This window comes from Meles meles, chromosome 18 (assembly GCF_922984935.1).
Source record: "Meles meles chromosome 18, mMelMel3.1 paternal haplotype, whole genome shotgun sequence".
Taxonomy (NCBI): Eukaryota; Metazoa; Chordata; class Mammalia; order Carnivora; family Mustelidae; genus Meles; species Meles meles.
In genome coordinates this window covers 57,779,895-57,800,952 of record NC_060083.1, presented here as the reverse complement: position 1 = coordinate 57,800,952, position 21,058 = coordinate 57,779,895, and the positions used below count along the sequence as shown (strand labels likewise).

At 48.9% G+C, this 21,058-nt stretch overlaps 1 protein-coding gene across 4 annotated transcripts; it reads right to left on the bottom strand.

The window, feature by feature from the left end:
- Positions 1 to 8,270: 8,270 nt before the first annotated feature.
- CD300A (CD300a molecule) lies at positions 8,271 to 20,670 on the bottom strand. 4 transcript variants are annotated; one of them, XM_045986518.1, is made up of 9 exons: positions 19,674 to 20,668; positions 17,304 to 17,437; positions 17,102 to 17,221; positions 16,226 to 16,391; positions 13,684 to 13,778; positions 10,524 to 10,561; positions 9,993 to 10,091; positions 9,038 to 9,201; positions 8,271 to 8,814 (listed from the first exon to the last, which is right to left on the bottom strand). In XM_045986518.1, exons 2-8 carry the CDS (start codon positions 17,371 to 17,373, stop codon positions 9,067 to 9,069), a joined length of 723 nt encoding a protein of 240 aa, XP_045842474.1. In that variant the 5' UTR covers positions 17,374 to 17,437; positions 19,674 to 20,668; the 3' UTR covers positions 8,271 to 8,814; positions 9,038 to 9,066. The 4 variants fall into 4 exon arrangements, with proteins under 4 accessions (XP_045842474.1, XP_045842473.1, XP_045842471.1 ...); XM_045986517.1 differs by having other exon boundaries at positions 16,226 to 16,334; positions 17,102 to 17,437; positions 19,674 to 20,670; XM_045986515.1 differs by having other exon boundaries at positions 17,102 to 17,437; positions 19,674 to 20,663.
- Positions 20,671 to 21,058: the final 388 nt, after the last annotated feature.

The following is a 21,058-nucleotide window of genomic DNA, read 5'->3' as shown; positions in this document are numbered from 1 at the left end:
TCAAAATAAGGGAAATCAGTGTCGGGGAGGAATGGAGTTTTCTGCACAATGACACCCCAAGGGTGGCTGGGTAGGGGAACTGCCAAGCCAAGTAGGGGTCTTCCTCTCCCTTCCCAGTTTCAGGGCCCTGCCCTTCTCAGCTGCATTGACCTGGAAAATACAGAATTCCTTCTGCGCAGGCCTGCCCGCCCAGCAAAGACCAGGATGTGTGCTTCCAGATGTGGCCACAGGGTGGAGACACACAGTGGTCCGTTCCCTCTGTCTCTCTGGGTTGAGCCGCATCAAGGGGTTTATCCAAAGGAGACTTGCTGGGCGGCAAGGTTTAAAAACAAACCAACGTAGTCTTGAAATCATTTTCTAAACCCTGATAAGAAGCCCTGGGTCATCCTTCAAAAGGACTCGGGCTAATTTAGAAATACCTTCCACCTCCTTGGGCCAGCTGTAAATATACTGTTTAACCCAACATGGTTTTTTGGTTTTTTAAAAGATTTTACTTATTTATCAGAGAGGGAGAGAGAGAGAAAGAGAGAGAGCGCGCGCACAAGCAGGCAGAGGTGGAGAGAGAAGCAGGCTCCCTGCCAAGCAAGGAGCCAGATGCGGGACTGGATCCCAGGACCCTGGAATCATGACCTGAGCCGAAAGCAGTGGCTTAACCCACTGAGCCATTCAGGCATCCTTAACCCAACGTTATTTAATCCTGCAAATATTTATCATGCTGGCAGTCTGTGAAGGCGAATCTGAACTACAAAACAAGGCAAGGCACAAGTGGGGAAGGACGTCATCTGGCGCCACGGGACACACAGCAGGATAGCCCCTGGGTGTCCCAGGCTTACTCCAGTGGAAGTCATGTAAGTAACCTATTCACAGAAGCTTCTGGGGGGGAAATTGTATTTATACAGATAAACATATAAAAATGTGTTTATACGATTAAGAAAACAAATGTGGCAAGATGTTTTTAAAAATAAGTGAATCTGAGAGGCACCTGGGTGGCTCCGTGGGTTAAGCCTCTGCCTTCGGCTCAGGTCATGATCTCGGGGGTCCTGCGATTGATCCCCACATCGGGTTCTCTGCTCAGCAGGGAGCCTGCTTCCTCCTCTCTCTCTGCCACCCTCTGCCTACTTGTGATCTCTCTCTCTGTCAAATAAATAAATAAATAAAATCTTTAAAAAAATAGATGAATCTAAAATAAAATCTTTAAAAGGCAGAGGGCAGGATGGGAGCCTGGGTGGTTCATTCAGTTAAGCATCTGCCTTTGGCTCAGGTCATGATCTCAGGGTCCTGGGATGGAGCCCCACATCGCATCAGGCTCCCTAATCAGGGGGAGCCTGTCTCTCCCTCTGCCTCTGCCCCTACCCCTGCTCTCGCTCTCTCTCTCTTCCTCTCTCAACTAAATAAATAAAATCTTTTTAAAAAAATAAGTGAATCTGGGTAATGGATATACAGGACTTTTTGGTATTGTTTTCATATTTTTTCTGTAAGTTTGAAATTGTTTCAAAATAAAGGTTTTTAAAATGTTAAGATCCAGGAGTCCTGGATGCAAGAATCAGACTTTCTATTACCCCTCGTCTAGGTATTTGTCATTTCAGGTAACCTCTTTGACCAGTAGTTCTTCTTCTGTAAGATAAAGAAAGCCATCTCTTTCCACTACTGTAAAGTTTCTACTGCATGAATAAACTTCAGTTCGCCCATTCCGAGAAAGAGAGAGAAAGAAAGAAAGGGAACTTGATCTTAGTAATGTATTTTATTTGCCTCACTATAGGCAAAGTATAACCATTTCAACATGTAATCATGGTGTTAAATTATCAATGAGAGATTTTACTTTCTCTCTTATTTATTTATTTTTTTAACTTTCTTTTATTTGTAGTAAGCCTTAGACTTACAGTCCCTTCACTGACATGAGGACATTTCACGAGCTAGGACCCACTGTGGCCAGTGGCTGCCTCGAGTTGCACAGCGCAGGGCTTTGTGCCGGTGATCTGGGCAACTCTGAGTCGGGGCTCAGCCCCACACCTGGCCACCATCCTCCTTCTCCCCCCTTCCCTGTCCAGGCCATGCTTGTCTGGTTTGAGGCTGGAAAGTTCTCTCGTGCTCCTTACCTTTCACTCAAAATCTCTGGTCTAGGCACATTTCTTCTTTCAGCAAATCCTTGAAGGTTTTGGAACTACAGCGGCAAGCAGCCTTTATCCTCTGCTTTCCAGCTGTGCGGTGCCAGCCCCAAGGCTACGAAAGCACTAGGTCTAGTGGAATGAACGGAGCAGAAGAAAAAGCAAGAGCAAAAGAAATGCATCGGGTACCATTTCACAACTACTTTCCCTCCACAAAGTATTTTTTTTCTTTAATTCTGTTTTGCAGGTGTGCGTGTGTTGTGGGGGGAGGGGAGAGCAGTGGATAGCTCCCCAGTAATAGAAAGATTTCCCCAACCCAACCCCTCCATTCCAGCAGCAAGCGACAGTTCTGAGTTCGAGGATTCTTCTTGTCAGGTTAAGCCTCTGACCCTTCAGCATCTTCAGCATCACTGGCTTAAGCATAAGAAGGATTAGCAGAGGTCAGTGGAGGGCATGATGGTTTGACTCGGAGGACTGGGGAGTGAAGGTCAACAGGGGGCACACTGTAGACTCTCAGTGGGTAGGGGCATTATTTTGTATCAGCTGCCTTCATTACTACTTTATTATGTGATCTAAGCAGGCACCCTGCTATGTCATTGTACCTTCACCACAAATATATGGAGAATTATTGGATTATTTCTCCATTTACAAACGAGAGATCTGAAGGTCAGGGACAGATAGATAGATCTCATATGTATATGGGATATACATGTATCATGTACTCATATATATGACTGATAAATAGATGATAGATAGCTATATAGATAGGAAGGTACATAGAATACAGATATGTGCCATATAGTTGTACGCTATTATTAAATATCTCAGGGAAGAAACATAAGAAATATTAACATTATCTCTGGATGACTGGAGATAGGAATAATAAAGATGCTGAATTTCACTGTCCCTTCTCTTGTAAATTTTGAGTTCTAAGTCATGTAATACATTGCCTAATTTCTAATAAATAAAATTAAAAATATGAGATCAAATAAAATGTTGGCTGTGGCATTTCCTGATAAATCACCCCAGAACGAATCTTTGTTCGGGGAAGAGTCACCATGTTGCCACTCTTCATGATGTGATTATGAGATGCACATCCCCCAGGGGCCCTGGAAAAAGGCTATAAAAGAACTTTTAAGAAGTCTGACTTGACAGAGATTGCCTTTCCCAATGTCCTTTGGTATACGGAGCTTCCTGAAAGGGAGCTGGACAAATTCGTGTAGATTAAAGCAACAAGACTTCTGGGGTGGCGGGGAGAGATGGAGAGCCAACACACTCCCTTGTGCTGTTTGACCTTCTCTGGAAAATTGAGATGGTCCTAACTGAGACCACTAATATCACTGAGAAAGTGACATTAAGGACTCCCCAGGGGTAGCCAGAATGACAGGCGATCTACACTGGGAAATTTATCCCCCACCATGCCTTAGAGGTTCATGGGGCAGGAGGGTGGAGACAGTATGAGGTTATAACAGAAATACCCTCTAGATCTAGCCCCCACTGCCACGCCAACTGGTTTTGTTGGTATGGTTATGGTTATTACAGAAGCTAGCATCAATTACACTTACTCATACTCTAGAACTTGGCATTTTACAGAGGATTTCTTCCTAATTGGTGGAAATTCAGACTAAATAAAGATTTTAAATCCACTGCATTTGAAGAGAACGAGTCCTTCAAATAACTCCTTGGGTCTTAGATCCTATCTTCTACCATGTCCCTCTGTTTTAAACCATGTTCAGGTTTATTTCTCAGACAGCATGAAGTTGGATCAGTAGTGACAGCAAGAATATTTAACAATTATGCATATTTATGCATCTAACAACAGACCATTAAAATATATGAAGCAAAACTGACAGAACTGAAGGGAGAAACAGAGAGTTCTATGATAATAGTTGAAGATGTCAATGACCCACTCTCAGTAATGGACGGAAAACAAGACAGGAGATAAACGAAATGAAGACTTGAGCAACACAGTAAATCAACAAGATCTAACAGATGAACACAGAACCCTCTACCCAACAACAGCACATTGTCTAATACATGTGGGACATTTTCTAGAGTCAACCATATGCGAGGTCACAACTACATCTCAGTAGATTTTTAAAAATAGAGATCATACAAAATACTTTCTTTGACCATAACAGGATGAAGTTAGAAATAATTAACAGAAGTAAAATCAGAAACTCAACAACATACTCTTATACAACCAGTGGATAAAAGGAATTAGAAAATACTCAAAGATGAATGACAACAAGAATGCTACATATCAAACATGGGATGAACAAAAGCAGTGCTAAGGGAGAGATTTATAGCTGTAAAGTCTCATGTTAAAAAATGAGAAAGACCTCAAATAAACAGCCTAACTTTATAATTTAGGGAATTAAAAAAAAAAAGAACACAATAAACCAAAAGCTACCAGAAAGAAGGAAATAATGAAGATTAGAGCACAGATAAACAAGATAGAGAATAGGGAAAAAAAAAATAGAGAAAATCAATGGAACCAAAACTTGTTTCTTCAAAAGATCAACAAAACTGACAAAACTTGGGACACCTGGGTAGCTAAGTGGGTTAAAGCCTCTGCCTTTGGCTCAGGTCATGATTCGCAGGGTCCTGGGATCAAGCCCCGCATAGGACTCTCTGCTCTCAGGGAGCCTGCTTCCCCCCTCTCTCTGCCTGCCTCTCCGTCTACTTGTGATCTCTGTCTGTCAAATAAATAAATAAAATCTTAAAAAAAAAACCTGACAAAACTTGACCTTAGATGGGGGCTAAACCAGCAAACAAACAAACAAAAAGAAAGAAAGAAAACTGAAATTACCAAAATCAGAAATGAAAGTGAGAGCATTACTATGACTCCGTAGGATCAGAATGATTTACAAGAGACTGCTGTAAACAGCTGTACACCAACAAAGTGAGTAATGGTGAAATGGGCAAATTCCTAGACAACTATCAAGACTGAATCAAGAAAAAGAAAGTTTTGGGGGCTCTTGGGTAGCTCATTTAAGTATTTGACTCTTGATTTCAGCTCAGGTCATGATCTCGGGGTTGTGAGACCGAGTCCCACATTGGCCTCTGCACTCAGCAGAGAGTCTGCTTGCAATTCTCTCTCTCCCTTCCCCTCTGCCCTTCCCCCCCCACACACTCACATGTTCTCTCTCTTTCTCAGAAGAAGAACAAGAAGAATAAGAAGAAGAAGGGAAAGGGGAAGGGGGAAAGGGGAGGGGGGCAGGATAGAGGGGGGAGGGGGGAGGGGAGAAGTCTGAACAGACTGATAACAAATAAGGAGACTGAATCAGCAACCAAAAATATCCTGATGAGAAAAGCTTATACGCAGAAGGCTTCTCAGATTAATTATATCAAACATTTAAAGAAAAATGAATACCAATCCTTCCTATACTCTTCCAAAACTCACGGAAAGAAACATTTCCAGACTCCTTGTATGAGACCAGTATCATCATCCTGATACCAAAACCAAACAAATCACTGCCAGAAAAGAAAACTAGTCCCCTATTCCTTATGAACATTGATGCAAAAAAAAATCCTCACCAAAATAGTAATCAACTGAATTCAGCAAAATAGCAAAAGGATCACACATTATGATCAAGTGGGATTTATTCCTGGGATGCAAACATGTTTCAGTGGAAAAAACTGATCAATGAAACACACTACATTAACAGAATGAAGAAGGAAAAAAATGGTCATTTCAGTTGATGCAGGAAAAGTATTTGGCAAAATCCCAACACTCTTTCATGGTCAAAAACACCCAACAAACTAGGAAAAGAAGCAAACTACCTCAACATAATAAAAGCCATGTATGAAAAATCCACATCGTGCTCAACTGTGAAAGACTAAGGCCTTTTCCTCTAAGGTCAGGAATGAGGCAAAGATACTCACTTGTGCTTTTTCTATTGAACATAGCTTTGGAAGTTCTGGCAGAGTAATTAGGCAAGAAAAATAAATAAAAGGCATCCATATTGTAAAGGAAGAAGTAAAATTATCTCTGTTTGAAGATATGGTCTTACATGTGGAAAAACCTAAAGATTCCACCAAAAAATAGGCAAGAACTAATAAATGAATTCAGCAAAGTAGCAAGATACAAAGCCAACACACAAAAATCCATTGCATTTCCATACATTAACAACAAACAATCTGGAAAGGAATTTAGGAAAACAATTCCATTGACAATAAAATTTTTAAAATAAGGTAAAATACTTAGGAATTAATTTAATCAAGGAGGTATAAGATTTGTACTATGAAAAGTACAAAACATTGCTGAGAGAAATTAGACACAAATAAATGAAAAGACAGGGGCGCCTGGGTGGCTCAGTGGGTTAAACCCTCTGCCTCTGGCTCAGGTCATGATCTCAGGGTCCTGGGATCAAGCCCCGCATCGGGCTCTCTGCTCAGCAGGGAGCCTGCTTCCTCCTCTCTCTCTGCCTGTCTCTCTGCCTACTTGTGATCTGTCTGTCAAATAAATAAATAAAATATTAAAAAAAAAAAAAGAAAAGACAGCCCATGTTCATGGATTGGAAGGCTTAATATTGTTAAGATGTCAATACTACTCAAAGTGATCTACCGATTCAATACAATGCCTATCAAAATCCCAGAGACATTTTTTGCAGAAATAGAAATGCCCATCCTAAAATTTATATAGAATCTTGTGGGATCTAATGGGAATAGGAAAAACAATCCTGAAAAAGAAGAACTGGAGGACTTACATTTCTGGTTCCAAAACTTACTACAAAGCCTCAGTAATTAAAAGACAGTGATGCTGGGGCACCTGGGTGGTTCAGTCATTTAAGCATCAGACCTTTGGTTTCCACTCAGGTCATGATCTCAGGGTCCTAGGATTGAGCCCTGTGTTGGACTCCATACTGAGCAAGGATCTGCTTGAGATTCTGTCTCTCTATCTCCTTCCTCTGTCCCTACCCTCTGCACACACACACACACACACACACACACACACACACACATACACATATACACACTTTCTCTCTCTTTCTAAAATAAACAAATAAATCTTTAAAAAAAACCCACCACAATGATGCTGACATGAAGTCAGGCATAGAAATGAATGGAGTAAAATAGAGTCTGGAAATAAACTCTCATATGTGTGGCCAAATGATTGTCAACAAGGGGTCAAGGCCATTCAATGGGGGAAAGGACAGTCTTTTCAAAAAACAATGCTGGAAAAACATGATGTTCACATGCAAAGGAATTAAGTTTACCTAACAGCACATACAAAAACAAACTCTAAATAGATCAAAGACCTAAATATAGGATGTGAACCTATAAAACTAATAGAAGGAAACATAGGACAAAAGCTTCACAACATTGTATTCAGCAATGATTTTTTGGATCTGACCCAAAAGGAGCAAGCAACAAAAGAAAAAATAGATAGGACATCAAGAAAATTAAAGTTTTGTGCATCAGGGGTGACTGGGAGGCTCAGTCTGTTGAGTGTCTGCCTTCAGCTTAGGTCATGATCCCAGGGTCCTAGGATCCAGCCCCATGTTGGGCTCCCTGATCAGTGGGAAGCCTAATTCTCCTTCTCCCCATCCCTCTCCCCCTGTCACTCCCCACTCTGGTGCTCACTCCCTCTCTTGTGCTCACTCTCCCTCTCTCTCTCTCTCTCTCTAAATAAATGAAATCTTTTTTTAAAAAAATTAAGTTTTGTGCATCAAAGACGCTATCAACAGAGTAAAAAGGCTGCCTACAGAATGAGATAAAATATTTTCAAATGATATATCTAACAAGGGGTTAATATCCAGATTATATAGACAACTAAAATTCAACAACAACAACAACAAAACTCAGTTCAAAACTGGACAGAGGACTTGAACAGACATGTTTTCAAAGAAGACGCACAGCTGGACAGTGAGCACATGAAAAGATGCTCACCATCACTCATTGTGGGGAAATGCCAATCAAAATTACAATGATATACCACATCTGTTAGGAGGACTACTGTCAAAACAAACAAACAAAAAACAGAAAACAAGTGTTGGGGAGCATGTGGGGAAATTGGAAGCCTTGTGCCCTGCTGGTGGGAATGTAAAGTGGTACAGCTGTTGTTGAAAACAGGATGGTAATTCCTCAAAAGCTTAAAAATAGATTTATCTAATGAGTCAGCAACTCCACTTCTGGGTATATATATAGAAGAATTGAAAGTAAGCTTTCAAAGAGACATTTATACACCATGTTCATGGCAACATATTCACAGTAGATAAAACACAAAAACCAACCAAGTGTCCATCGGTGGATGAAAAGATGAGCATTGTGGGATAGATCCTCGCAATGGAATACTATTCAGCCTTCAAAAGGGAAGAGCGTTCTTTAACATAGGATCGCAGGCACGTAGCAGGTACAGCTTAAATAATTTTTTTCTTCTCTCTGAAGTTATTTTAAACTGTATTGATACATCTTAATATTAAAAATAAAGTTTATCTAAGAGTCCAGAGCAACGTGCCACTGGTTCTGGAACCGTGGGCAAGCCTCTGCTCTCGGGGCCTCAGGGTCCTTGTCCATGACACAAGGGAGACTCCATCTTCAGGGCCTTTGTATTCTGATCCCTCCTCCAGTTCTCCCCATGCCACAATGATTCCAGACACTTCCATGGAGCTGTAATTTATAAATTTGTTTGTAGGTACCATCCCATGAAGGTCAAGTCTTTTCCTGGAGCCACATGGACTGAGCTCCTGTCCTCCACACACTGCTGGAAGGAAGCAGAGAAGAGAGGAAGGATGTGACAAGAGTCTGTGGGATGGAGGGTTCCCTACAGGTCCCCACTGGAATCCCACTCCCACTCATCCTCAACAAAGCCAACCAAGCTGATGGCACCCAGCTGCCATATTGGTGACCATCGAGGGGAGCAGCCTGAGGCGGACATGGGTGAGGGCTGAGGGCCCTGGCCCTGGTATTCTGTGGCCCACAGAGACCTCCCGACGGTGGGGCTGGTGACACAGGATTATATCTTCTTAATCACGCTGTACTGTGTCTCCTCCTCCAGGGTCCTCTGGGAGCGGATGCTGTTGGCCGTAGAGTCCCCACTCTGGAAGTCAAATACCACGGTCGAGTAGTAAGGTTCTTCCCTGGGAGCCTTCTGCAGAGAGAGAGAGACGGGAAGCTCAGGGAGAGAAGCATGGGCCCCCAGCTCAGGATGGAGAGAGGAGATAACCAAGGGGGAGGAGGCTTAGGGCGGGGGTCTTCATCGGGGGGGGGGGGTCAGACTTCTTCACTGTCCTGTCCACACCCCTGCTTCACCCCTTCTGTGAAAACACAGCACAAAGTCCCAGGCATCAGACCCAGACATGGACATGGGGCTTGGCGGGGAGGGGGTGGGGGGTGGGGTGCCTGGGATCTACTTTGAGATCATTAATCCCCAAGTTAGAAAAACAAGGAACTCTTGTTCTTCCCGAACTCTCTCACTAGCAGGTGGGTCTTGACCCTGGGGTTGCGGGGTGGGGGGATCTCTTCCATGTTTCACTTTACAGTCTCTGTGCCTAAGGGTTGACGGACAGGGGGTCATTGATTCAAAACCTGAAAAGCAGAGTTGATACCAAAGAAATGACGGTACCCCAAACAGCAGGAAATCTCAGGCTTACAGGTTGGTGTGTGGTACGCAGTAGGTGCTTAATAGATGCTATGCTTTACTGACTATTGACTATCACTGACCTCCCTGAAAGCCCGTTCCTCTCCCACTGCAGCCTCCAGCTACAATAACACCAAGCTCTGGCCGAATCGACACCTGCCCTACATTGTGTGTGGCTCTGTGCTGGAGGGATCACCAAGCCAGCCCCCTCTCATTCCCCTCTCTGCCTGCTGTCACCCCCAAGAATGGTACCCCTAGCAGAGCCCAGGAACCCCATGTGGGAACCAGGCCCTGACACTCACCACTGTGCTGTATTCCACCTCTGGCTGCCTCGGGTGCATGGGCTCTTCCCGAAGGGGCCACGTCTGCAGCTCCAGATTCGCATAGTAGGGCTCCCCTTGCTGAGATGGTGGGAGGGGACTTGGTGGGTTTCCACGGAGCCCCTCCATGGTCCAGCCCAGAGGGGTCTCTCTTCCTGCCTGTGTGTGGATATCTCCCCCTTTCCTCGATGACCTGGATGCCCCAGTCTCCCTCCCCCAGCTCCCACTCTGGTCATCTCCGGGCAGTATTGGAATGCCCCCCAGGTCAGCATCAAAGAACCCTCCCCCATTCCACTTTGTATGGGGGCTGGGGGTAGGGACAGATTGGCCAGGGCTCAAGACAAGACCCAGTGACCAGATCTCCCAGGGATCACTCTCCCTGCTCTGGGCAAGCACCTCACTCCATCCACTGGTGATGCATTCAGACCCCCAGGGGCCAGTGGGATTGCTCACGCCCCCAACATCCTCTGTTGTCCTCGCCAGCCACTCCCGTACACCCCCAGCCTGTCTTACCTGACTGGGGGACTGCAGTTGCTTTGGATTCTCACCAGCTAAAGAGACAGGAGAAGAGTTAGAAGTTTGAATTCCAGAACGAAGCAGGAACGGGACTCCCTATGATCCCGTTCCCTAGAGAATCTGGCCCTAGGGACTTGTTGCTTCTGATCCGCCACAGGGCTTTGCCGAGAGGGGGAGTTCGTGAAAAGGAAAAGGAGAATGGATGAGCGAGTGGAGGCCTGAAGAACGGAGCCAGCAGGAAGGCGCTCTGGCTTGGGGAGAGTGGCCAAACCAAGCTAGCTCTCGAAACAGCCACTCAAATACTGCTCCCCTGCGGAAGAAGACAGGAAAGGGACGCCCATTTAGGAGGACCCGTTGGCAGGATGAAATGGCCCTGGAGATCTCTTTTACCAAAACATGAATATACTTAACATCACAGAACTGTAAACTTGAAAATGAAGATGGCTCGGGGCACACAACCTCGGGCTCCTGGGGCCCGCAACGTTGCTCTGCAGGAATCCTGTGTCAGAGTCGGGCTCTGTGCGCCCCCGGCCTTGCCCCCTGGAGCCCCAGGAAGAGGTTGGGTCCTCCCAGGGGATGCACACGCGGCCGAGAATGCTTTTGGTGTAGCTGCACGGACATTGTGGGGGAAGGAATGTGGCTGGGAGCCAGCTGGAACATTGAAGGTGGAGCCCTGTCTAACCCGGTCACAGCCGTGTCGCCCAGAGCCCGGCACAGGGCCTGGTGTCACAGCAGGTGCGCGGGACAGTGGTGCTGGGTGTGTGAGGGAGGGAGGGAGGGCATGAGCGAGGGCACGGCAAGCGGGCTGAGGGGAAGAACCGTCAGTGGGCGAGATGGAGCAGGCATCAGGCTCTGGGACAGGGGAGGGGACGGTGAGGGCACAGGAGCTGAGACTGGCAGGCATGGGGCGGGAGAGTCAGGATATTTGAACAGAAGGATTTTCTCCCATTACAGAGGATCAGTGAAGCAAGGGTAACCCCCCCCCCCACCAAACACACTGTCCAACTCTGCAGTAAGAGACTTCTAGAACATTCTGGGGCAGGGAAAATGATAAACAGGTTAAGTGCAAAAAAAAAAAAAGGTTTAAAAGAGGGATGATGGTATGAAGCAAACCGTGACTGAGAAATCATATCTACATAAATAAGCATTGAAAACAGCAGCTGGGGGCGGAGGGGACCTGGGTGGCTCAGTCGCTTGAGCGTCTGACTCTTGATTTTGGCTCAGGTCATGGTCTCAGGGTCGTGGGGTCGAGCCCCACCAAGGGCTCAACAGGGAGTCGCTTGAGGATTCTCTCCCTCTCCCTCTGCCCCTCCCCCGACACATGCCGGAGCACATGCTCTCTCTCGCTCTCAAGTTAATTAATTAATTTAATTTAATTTTAAAAAGAGATAAAAGCCACTGGAAGGACACCCCTCAAATGTCAGTGGTTAGCTTCCTCCGAGCGGTGGGAGTTTTCTTTATTTATTTATTATGGGGAATTTATTTCCTTTTTTGTGCTTTTACTTATCTTTTGAACGTTCCACAACCATCTCGTATCCCTTTTTTAAGAAGGGAGGGTCTCTAGGTGAAAGGGCAGAGAGGTCTGTAGCAACTGGGGCTGGGAAGATCCCCGTCACCCTGGGGAGGCCCACATCACATGGGCCCCAATGAGGGGAAGGGCCCTCAAAAGTGATGTGAGAGAAGCAGATGGGGAAGAGGAAGTGGTTTTCCTTCCCTATGTCAGGCACACACATGCTGGGGCTGACTTCTCTTCTGAATGCCTGACCTCCCGTTGGGGGGGGGGGCAATGGGAGTCGGGGAGACAAGAGCTCAGGGTGGCCATGCACCAGCTTCCAGAACACTGCCTCCTCCCCTAAGGCTGGACATAGATCTCCCTGAGAACCGGCTGCTCATAGAGTCAGAAAGTCCTAGAACAAGAAGGAAATGTAAGGCTCACACTCCAATGCAGGCAGAAATCTGAGATCCTTTGGATGACAGCTGGGCCTCCAGCCAGCAACAAGAAGGTCCCATCGATTTTATTTATTTATTTGACAGAGATACACAGCAAGAGAGAGCACAAGCAGGGGGAGCGGCAGGCAGAGGGAGAAGCAGGCTCCCCGCTGAGCAGGGAGCCCAATGTGGGGCTCGATCCCAGGACCCCGGGATCATGACCTGAGCCGAAGGCAGACGCTTAACGACTGAGCCACCCAGACGTCCCTCTGTTCTCTCTTTTAATTTGAGCCCAGAGGAGAGCAAGTAGGCCCCAGGATGTCCACAACATCTGGGGTGCCCTTGTGGTGGGAGATATTAAACAATACGTTAATTTAACAAACCCTTTTCAGGTTCCTCCTTGGTTTTGAGGAGTAGCCCAGGCTGGCAGGGAGACAGGCAAGGAAGCAGGTGGGGACAATCAGCAGGTAAAAGGGCCCGATGGTGTGTGCAGAGGGGTGCAGCCAGGAAGGGCCCCCTAGTTGCTTTGGGGGAGCAGGAGAAGGAGCCAGAGGGAAAGAAGTCCAAGGGTCCTGAAGCCCACCAGGAAGCCCACCAGGAAGCCCACCAGGAGTGAGCCAGTGAAAGAAGGCAGAGAAGGCGCTCCAGGGGCCCAGAGCAAACACAGAAGGGGGGACTGAGGGTATAGCTCCCCCAGGTTGTAGGAAGTTGGGATCAGCCGCTGTCCTGAGTATAACAATGGGCAGGGGGTGGGCGGGACTGGTAGTGGAGAGACCTGGACTTTTGAGGGTGTGGAAGGTCATGGAAGGGTTTTATTTTATTTTTTTAAAGATTTTATTTTATTTGACAGAGAGAGATCACAAGTAGGCAGAGAGTCAGCCAGAGAGACAGGGGGAAGCAGGCTCCCCGTTGAACAGAGAGCCCGATGTGGGGCTCAATCCCAGGACCCTGAGATCATGACCTGAGCCAAAGGCAGAGGCTTAACCCACTGAGCGACCCAGGCGCCCCCATGGAAGGGTTTTAAACAGAAGAAGGTGATGGTTTCACAGACTACCTTCTAGGGACCCCCCTCCCACATAGCGGGGATGCCCCCTCTGGGGTCTGGCCTCTAGGGCCAGCCAGGATGTATGGACTGAGGGTACGCGTATAATGCCCATTCTGGGGAACAAGGACACGAACACGAGAGGGTGTGCCGCCCCACCCCCCAGCTGGCCGGGGATTGACTCACATTTGACCCGTCTGCGGACCATCCTCCAGGCCAGCAGCAAGCTGCCCCCCAGCAGAAGCAGCAGAAATGCGAACAAGGAGAGGAGAACTTGGAGCCTAGAGGGGGACACAGGGCAGTGCTGAGCAGGTGGGAGCTTGCCGTGCCCCCCTCATTTTCCATAGATGATAAGATCACATTTCAAAAAAAGACATAGAGTGTATAGTCTCCTTTCTACACACATGCAATATACTTAAGAACCTTCCAGAGGCTCTTTCCCCAGACCCAAGAAAATAGAAATGTACATTATTTTCCTCCTTCATTCACACAAAGGAGGCATAAGCCAGCACTGTATTTGTACTGGGCAGTGCATGGGGGCATCTCTGCACGTCCGTGCATAAAGAAGACCCCCACTCTTTTTCATAGCTGCATACTATTCCAAGGCATGCATACTACTCCAGACCATCACATTCTTCCCTCTTACTCGGCATTTCCCCCAGTCTCTTGCAATTGCAAACATGGTTCCAAAAGTCCGTCTTGTACTGCTGCCATTTCTTTCTTTCTTGTTCTTTTTTTAGGATTTATTTATTTACTTTGAGAGAGCACAAGACTCTCAGGCAGACTCGTTGCTGAGCGTGGAGCCGGACACAGGGCTCGATCCCACAACCCTGAGATCATGACCTGAGCCTGAATCGAGAGTCGGACTCTTCTCCGACTGAGCCACCCAGGCTCCCGGTGGTTCTGCCGTTTCATCCGTGGGCAAGCCGCAGCAGATGGGAAGCTGACGTTTGGTCCCTCACGTTGCCAGACCCCTCTTTTATGTCTAGTTTGCATTCATCATGTTCTAGTCTTTCCCTCAAAGATGTACCTCGGCCCCCCACACCCGAAATTGCACAGGATCTGAGCCACACAAAGCCTAGCTCTGCCCCGTGTGTGTACCTGCAGTCAGTTCTGGAAGTGGTGTGTTCGGGGCTTGCATTTCACCTTGCCTGATGTCAAGACTGTCCCTTGGGTTGACAGGAGGCCCGTGGGAGGGCTTCGGAGGGTCATATAATAAGGAATCTGAATGAGGGCGCCTGGTGGGATCAGTCGGTAGAGCACGAGATTCTTGACAGCAGGGTCATGAGTTTGAGCCCCCAAGTTGGTGTCGAAATGATTGGTAAAAAAGAAAAAATCTGGATGGCCTTTGCCCCTGGCTCCTGGAAGGAAGGCTCTAAATCCTTGGGATTTCCTTAATAGTATGCGTGCCTTTGCTATGGGGCCCCTTGGATCAGACCTGAGTTTATGCTAAGAGATGAGGCGAGGGGCACCTGCATGGCTCAGTGGGTTAAGCCTCTGCCTTCGGCTCAGGTCATGATCTCAGGGTCCTGGGATCGAGCCCTGCATTGGGCTGTCTGTTCAGTGGGGAGCCTGCTTCCTCCTCTCTCGCTGCCTGTCTCTCTGCCTACATGTGATCTCTCTGTCAAATAAATAAATAAAATGTTTAAAAAGAAAAAGGAAACAGAGATGAGGTGAGTCAGGGTTGGGGCTGGTCATCAGAAGGCTTAACCCCATGATGATACAGACTTGGGGCTCTGAGTCAGCCTGAAATTCAGGGAGCCTAGTGGGGCTGGGATTGAGATCAATCACGCGGCCAATGACTCAACCAATCATGCCTATGTAAAAGAACCCCAGGAAGAGTTCTGGACAGCAAAGCTTGGAGGAGATGCCTGGTTGGTGAGCACATTGATGTCCCAGGAGGGCGACGTGCCTCAACTCACTTGGGAGTCAGCAGGGAAGCTCTGGGCTCAGGACCGACCCTCTCGGACCTCGCCCTTTGTGTCTCTTCTTTGGCTGGTCCCGGCCTTTATCCTTTATGATAAAACCATATTTGTAAGTATAGGGCTTTCTTGGATTCTGTGAGCTATCTGGCCAATCATCAAACCAAAGGGGGTCATGGGAACCCCCAAATTTATAACCAGTTAGCCAGGAACCTGATGGCCTGGGGATCCCCAAAGTGCTCTGGCCTCCAAAGTCAGGCAGTCTTATGGGGCTGAGCCCCCCACCTGCTCCCCCGCCTTCGGGGTCTGTGCAAACTCCAGGTGTCGGTGCCAGAGCTGAATCCCAGGACACTAGGTGGTAGTGGGATAAGGAGTCGGAAAACCTAAGAAATGGTTTACACCTGAGTGTGTTTTCCTGGAGAGAGTCTATAAATGTGGGATTCTCATGACCCCAAAAGGTCAAGAATCACAGGTTTGGAAGGAAAAACCCAAGACTCTGGGTCACCTGGGCTGAAGCCCAGCCCGCCTCTCATAGCTACGTGAGCCGGCGAATCGCTTAACCTCTCTAAGCACCACCCCCCCCCCCCACCCCACACACACACCGTCTGCTCCTCGGGACCACGGAGCCGTGCTGGCACAGGGCTCTAGTGGGATGAGAACAGGCAAGTAGCAGGTACCTGGTAGAATCATCAGCCCTCGCTGGATTTCCTCTCTTTCCAGCCCCACCATGGTTTCTCCCTGGTCTGGAACAACTCCTGAGGGGAGAGCCCACCTCCAGGACGGGGACAGGGGACGGGGCACCTTACCCCCGGCCCTGGCTGGGCGGGAACTCCTCCTGGCTGCTTGCACTGCAGGTGGCTCCCACGGAGGTCGGGGCAGCGGAGGAGGGTGGGGACGGCGCAGTCGTAATTTTAGCTGTGGTTGTTGACATTTGGGTTACAGCGATGCTGAGAGGTGGGGCAGGCGTTGTTGCTGGCGTGGAAACACAAATCAGACCCAGGATAGCTCTCTCGGACTCTCCCTCTACTTGCCAAGACCTTTTTGGTTTGATTTCACACAAAATGCTCACTCAGGGTGGAAGCAGGACGGAGGACCCCAGGGGCCAAAGTCGCCCCAGGGCTCTCCTGAGCCAAGTAAGCATTTCCAAACGGGACACGGGCACTGCTCACCCCCAGTAGTCCTGGTTCCATCCTGCGAAGGAGGGTCATGACCTCAGGAGAGCCCCGGGTCATCCCTGCACTCAAGGCTTGTCCCCCGTCCTGCCACAGCCACAGGCCGTCTGCCTGAGACCTCTGTGTAACCTGCAAATCTGACCCTCCTGGCTGGAGCTCCTGCTGCTCCCAGCACCTTCCCCGCCCGGCAGGCGCCTGCCTCTCCGCTGGGCGTCCGCAGGGCTGGCAGCAGCGCTCGCCCTCTCCCCTTTGCACACCTTGCCTTCTCGACACTGAGCAGAGGGACCAGCTCCTCCAGGAAGCCTCCCTGACTCTCTTTCTCTCTCCTCCTACTACCTGCCTTACACACGCGTGTGTGCGTGCGTGTGCACAAACACCCCCCCACACACAAGCACTCGTAGTTTGCTCCAAGCCTCTGACCTGAGTCCTGCCTCAGCCATTCCAACCTGAGACCCTTCAGGCAGCCCTGGTGCTGGTGCTGGTGTCGGGGGAGGGGTGTGCACAGCTCACCTGGATCCACAGACAACACAACTGGGAAGGTGAGGTCGAGCAAATATCCTTGGAGGACTGATGTATCGATCCCGCACTGGTATGTCCCGGCATCATCCTCTGTGAGGCTCTCCAAGGTCACTGTGAAGGTGAGGTTTGCAGGATGGTCCCTGATGGACACACGGCCCTTCCTCACTTCTCTGTCTGCCCTTTTGGTCTTTACCATAGTCCACACACATGGGCTCCTGCACCAGTACTTGGCATTGTCTCTGAATTCCTTCTCGTACTGACATTTCACGCTCACGGATCCCCCCACGGTGCCCATCACGGAGATGGGGACACGCAGAGACCAACAACCTGGAAAACAGAGCCGAGTGTGTCCACTTACCAGAGGGGCCTGGGTCGGGGCACCCCTGGAGTCACTTCCCAAAGTTGCCCCATCTCACATTGGTCACCCCTCCTCTTCTTTTCTGTCATGCCCAAAGGTTGGTTTGTTTGTTGTTTTGTTTTGTTTTTTTTATCACAGCAGTCCCTCCACACTCCACACTCCACACTCCAGCCTCCTTTCTGGCTGCTCAGGGTCATGAAATCTAAGCCCCACAAACCCCAGCTGAACAAATCAGGAAGTCAGGAGAGGAACACACACATATACACCCTAGCCAGGAGGAGAGAAAGAGTAAGGTCAGCGTAGTAATTAGTGAATTAAGAAACAGAAGAACAGTAGAATTAGCATACACATTGGAAAACTGATGTTTCATATGGGAGAGACAAACATTCTGGGAGTAGCCAGATCAAGAAAACACAGGAGACACACACACAATTCATAAGAAAAACAGCCAGGGTTATTTGTAAGCCTCTACCAATAAGTCTGTAAACTTATATGAAACTGATGATTTTCTATATTTAGAAAAATATAAATCACTGATATTGGCCCAGAATATTTATCTTTTTAATGTAGACCAGTGAAGATGCGTGTTAGCAAGGAGACCTTTCCTGGTGATAAGTCTGTAAGGTGCCATGTATATCAAAACATCACACTGGGGCGCCCGGGTGGCTCAGTGGGTTAAAGTCTCTGCCTTCGGCTCAGGTCATGATCTCAGGGTCCTGGGATCAAGCCCCGCATCGGGCTCTCTGCTCAGCGGGGGTCTGCTTCCCCCGACCCCGCCTGCCTCTCTGCCTATTTGTGATCTCTCTCTCTGTCAAATAAATAAATAAAATCTTTGAAAAAAAAAAAACAAAAAAAATCACATTGTACATGATAAATATACACAATTTTTATTTGGTACTTAAAGCTCAATAAAGCTGGGAGGAAATGGAAAAAAAATTATTTGTCTTCCCCCAAACCAAAAAAGAGTAAAACCCAGACAGTTTTGTAAATTAGTTCTCTCAAACCTTCAAGGAACAAACAATTCCAATCGCATTTACACATTTGTAGAGAATATAGAAGCAGGAAAACCTCCCTAATTCCCCTCATGAAGGTAGCATGATACACTGAGACTAAAATCTGGCTTGAATTTCTTAATATAATTCACTATCTTAGTAGTCCAAAGAAGAAAAAGTAATCATCTCCACAGATAATGAAAAAGCTTCCTACACCCGTTGCTACAGTTTGTTGAGAGACACAAGTGGACGCCTTCTTCACGCTTCATGGGAACCACTGGGCAGCAGTCCTCGTCAGGGACGAGGCGGAGATGGTCCCTGCCACCTCCATCCTGGGTATCATCCTGGCCGTATGAGCCTGTGGCCAGTGAGAGAAACAAACGAGACAAACGGATATCCAGAAGGAACCACAAACTCCCACTGCAGACAGATCCCATGAAACACAAGCACACCCCAGAGGGTAAGGGACAGACTAGCCATGCCGGGCTAGTCCAAGTTACTATACAAAAGGAAGAGCGTTCCCGTGGACAACTAGTTAGCAGATAGAGTCAGAGAAAACATACCATTTATCATCGAAACAACCAAAATGATTTGAGTATCCCGGGGATAGACCTGACGAGGCTGTGCCCGCCTGTGTGTGGCGAGCTCCTGAGACACACCGAAGCCAGACCCCCAGAAGCAGCAGGGCCCTCTGCTCCCTGGAGAAGCTCTCCTCCCTCCCCTCCCCACAGCTTCTCTGCCCTCCCCTTCACCCCCACCGCCTTCTCCTCTGCTCTGTCCCCATCTCCCTGCCGTGGGAGAGCCAGACCCCTCGAGCTACCCTGGCTACACACCTCCGCGTCCCTGCCACCATGGCCTGTCCCTGCCAGTCCCCAGCCCTCCCATACCCTGCACCAGACACACCCCCCCCTCCCCATGGCGGGCTCAGTGGCCACTCTCCCACCCACTCCACCTGCTCTCGCCTCCTTCTCCTGTAATAATTCATCCAAAACTTCCCACAAAGCCCCTCTGGGCACCCCGCTGTGGCTCAGGGAAGGTGGGGCGGATGGCCTGAGCCATGTCTGGCCCCTCCAGGGTGCAGTCCTTCCATCTGTCCACATCCGTGCTGGACAGACTGCACCCTGCTCCGAGGTCGGACCCGCCGCTGCCTCCCCAGAGCCCTGCTCCCCAAGCCTCCGTCCCTGGGGCAGGCTCAGTCCGGGCAGCCCCTCACCTGGGACCCAGAGAAGCAGCAGAGCCCAGGACAGCCACGGCACCCGGACCTGCCGGGTCATCTCTCCGGCACAGACGTCTCCTGCAGCGCTGCCAGGCGTCTTCGGGCCTCTTCAAGGAGGAGAGTCAAGTCTTCAAGCCTCCTACTTCTGCTTTTCCTTGTGCCTGCGGCTTCCTGGTTTAGTACCTTTAGGCTCTGCTCCTAGAGCTGGTCAGAAAGTGAAAGACACGGAGGGAGCAAAGCCTCCATGGACGATGGAAGCTGAGACCCCCCAGGACCCACGAACCCTCCTACCCCTCCCACCTGTGTCCCAGATGCCACAAGCATTTCCAGTGCCAGGACCCCTGCTCCCCTACAGGGCCATGGGACTGCGCCCTGCCCCCCTCCATCACACCCCAAGACCACAAGGCCTGGTTTCCTTCCTCTGGGCCCAGTTATTCCTCTGGTTTCCTTGTGGTCAGGGTGAGCACCCAGTGGGGCGGAGCCAGGGCCAGCGTCCTTCCCCAGCCCTGGGGGCACCCACAGGGAGGCCATCCCAGGGAGCTCCCCTTCTATGAGCTCCCAGCTCAAGAACCAGACCCCCTAAGCTGGCATGGTGACCTCAGAGTCTCTGAATATTTCTTACTCTTGGAAACCTGTCCTCAGGCTGTGACTTTCCTTCCTCTGCAACCCCTAGTGGTCCCAGCTTGGGGTTGGGCACAGAGTGGGGACTTGGCAAGCTTACAAGGACCCCCGTGCCCTGATTCACCGAGAGTTCAGATTCTAAATATGCACACACACACACACACACACACACACACACATCTCCCGTGACAAGTGCTCAGCTTGCATAGAACGGCCACATGAGCAGAGGAAACCAACCCTAACGTGTGACATGTCATCTGGGTGCTTGTGGTTACCCCAAGTGTCACCCGGAGGGAGCCCTGCACTAGCTCTGAAGTCCCAAGAATGTCCCTTCCCTACTTCTTAGAGGATTTTCACTTTCCTCCTCCCTTCTGGCCACAGGAGCACCTTCCCTGGGAAGGCGCAAGGGAACCCAGAAGACTTGCCCATTCTCCTCTGGAAGGTTCCAAGCACGGAGTTAGGTAGGCATCAGAAGAATTTCTAAGACAGTACAGTCATCGTTTAATCAAGCTCACGGAGATCCAAAATCAAGATCTTGAGCGGAACAGGAGACTGTGGGAGAGGGGTCATACTTGGTGGTTTGCTTGGTCTAGTAATTACAAAGCGTTTCCCCTGAAGTGCATATTTTCCAGTTCAACCGCCCAAAGGCACTACCGTGGTCTTGAATGTCAAGGTTTAGAGGGGGACGCACCAGACTGAGAAGCAAGAGGCTAGGATCTCTTGCGGCTTGTCCACTTGGTGCTGGTACAACCGTGGGTAAA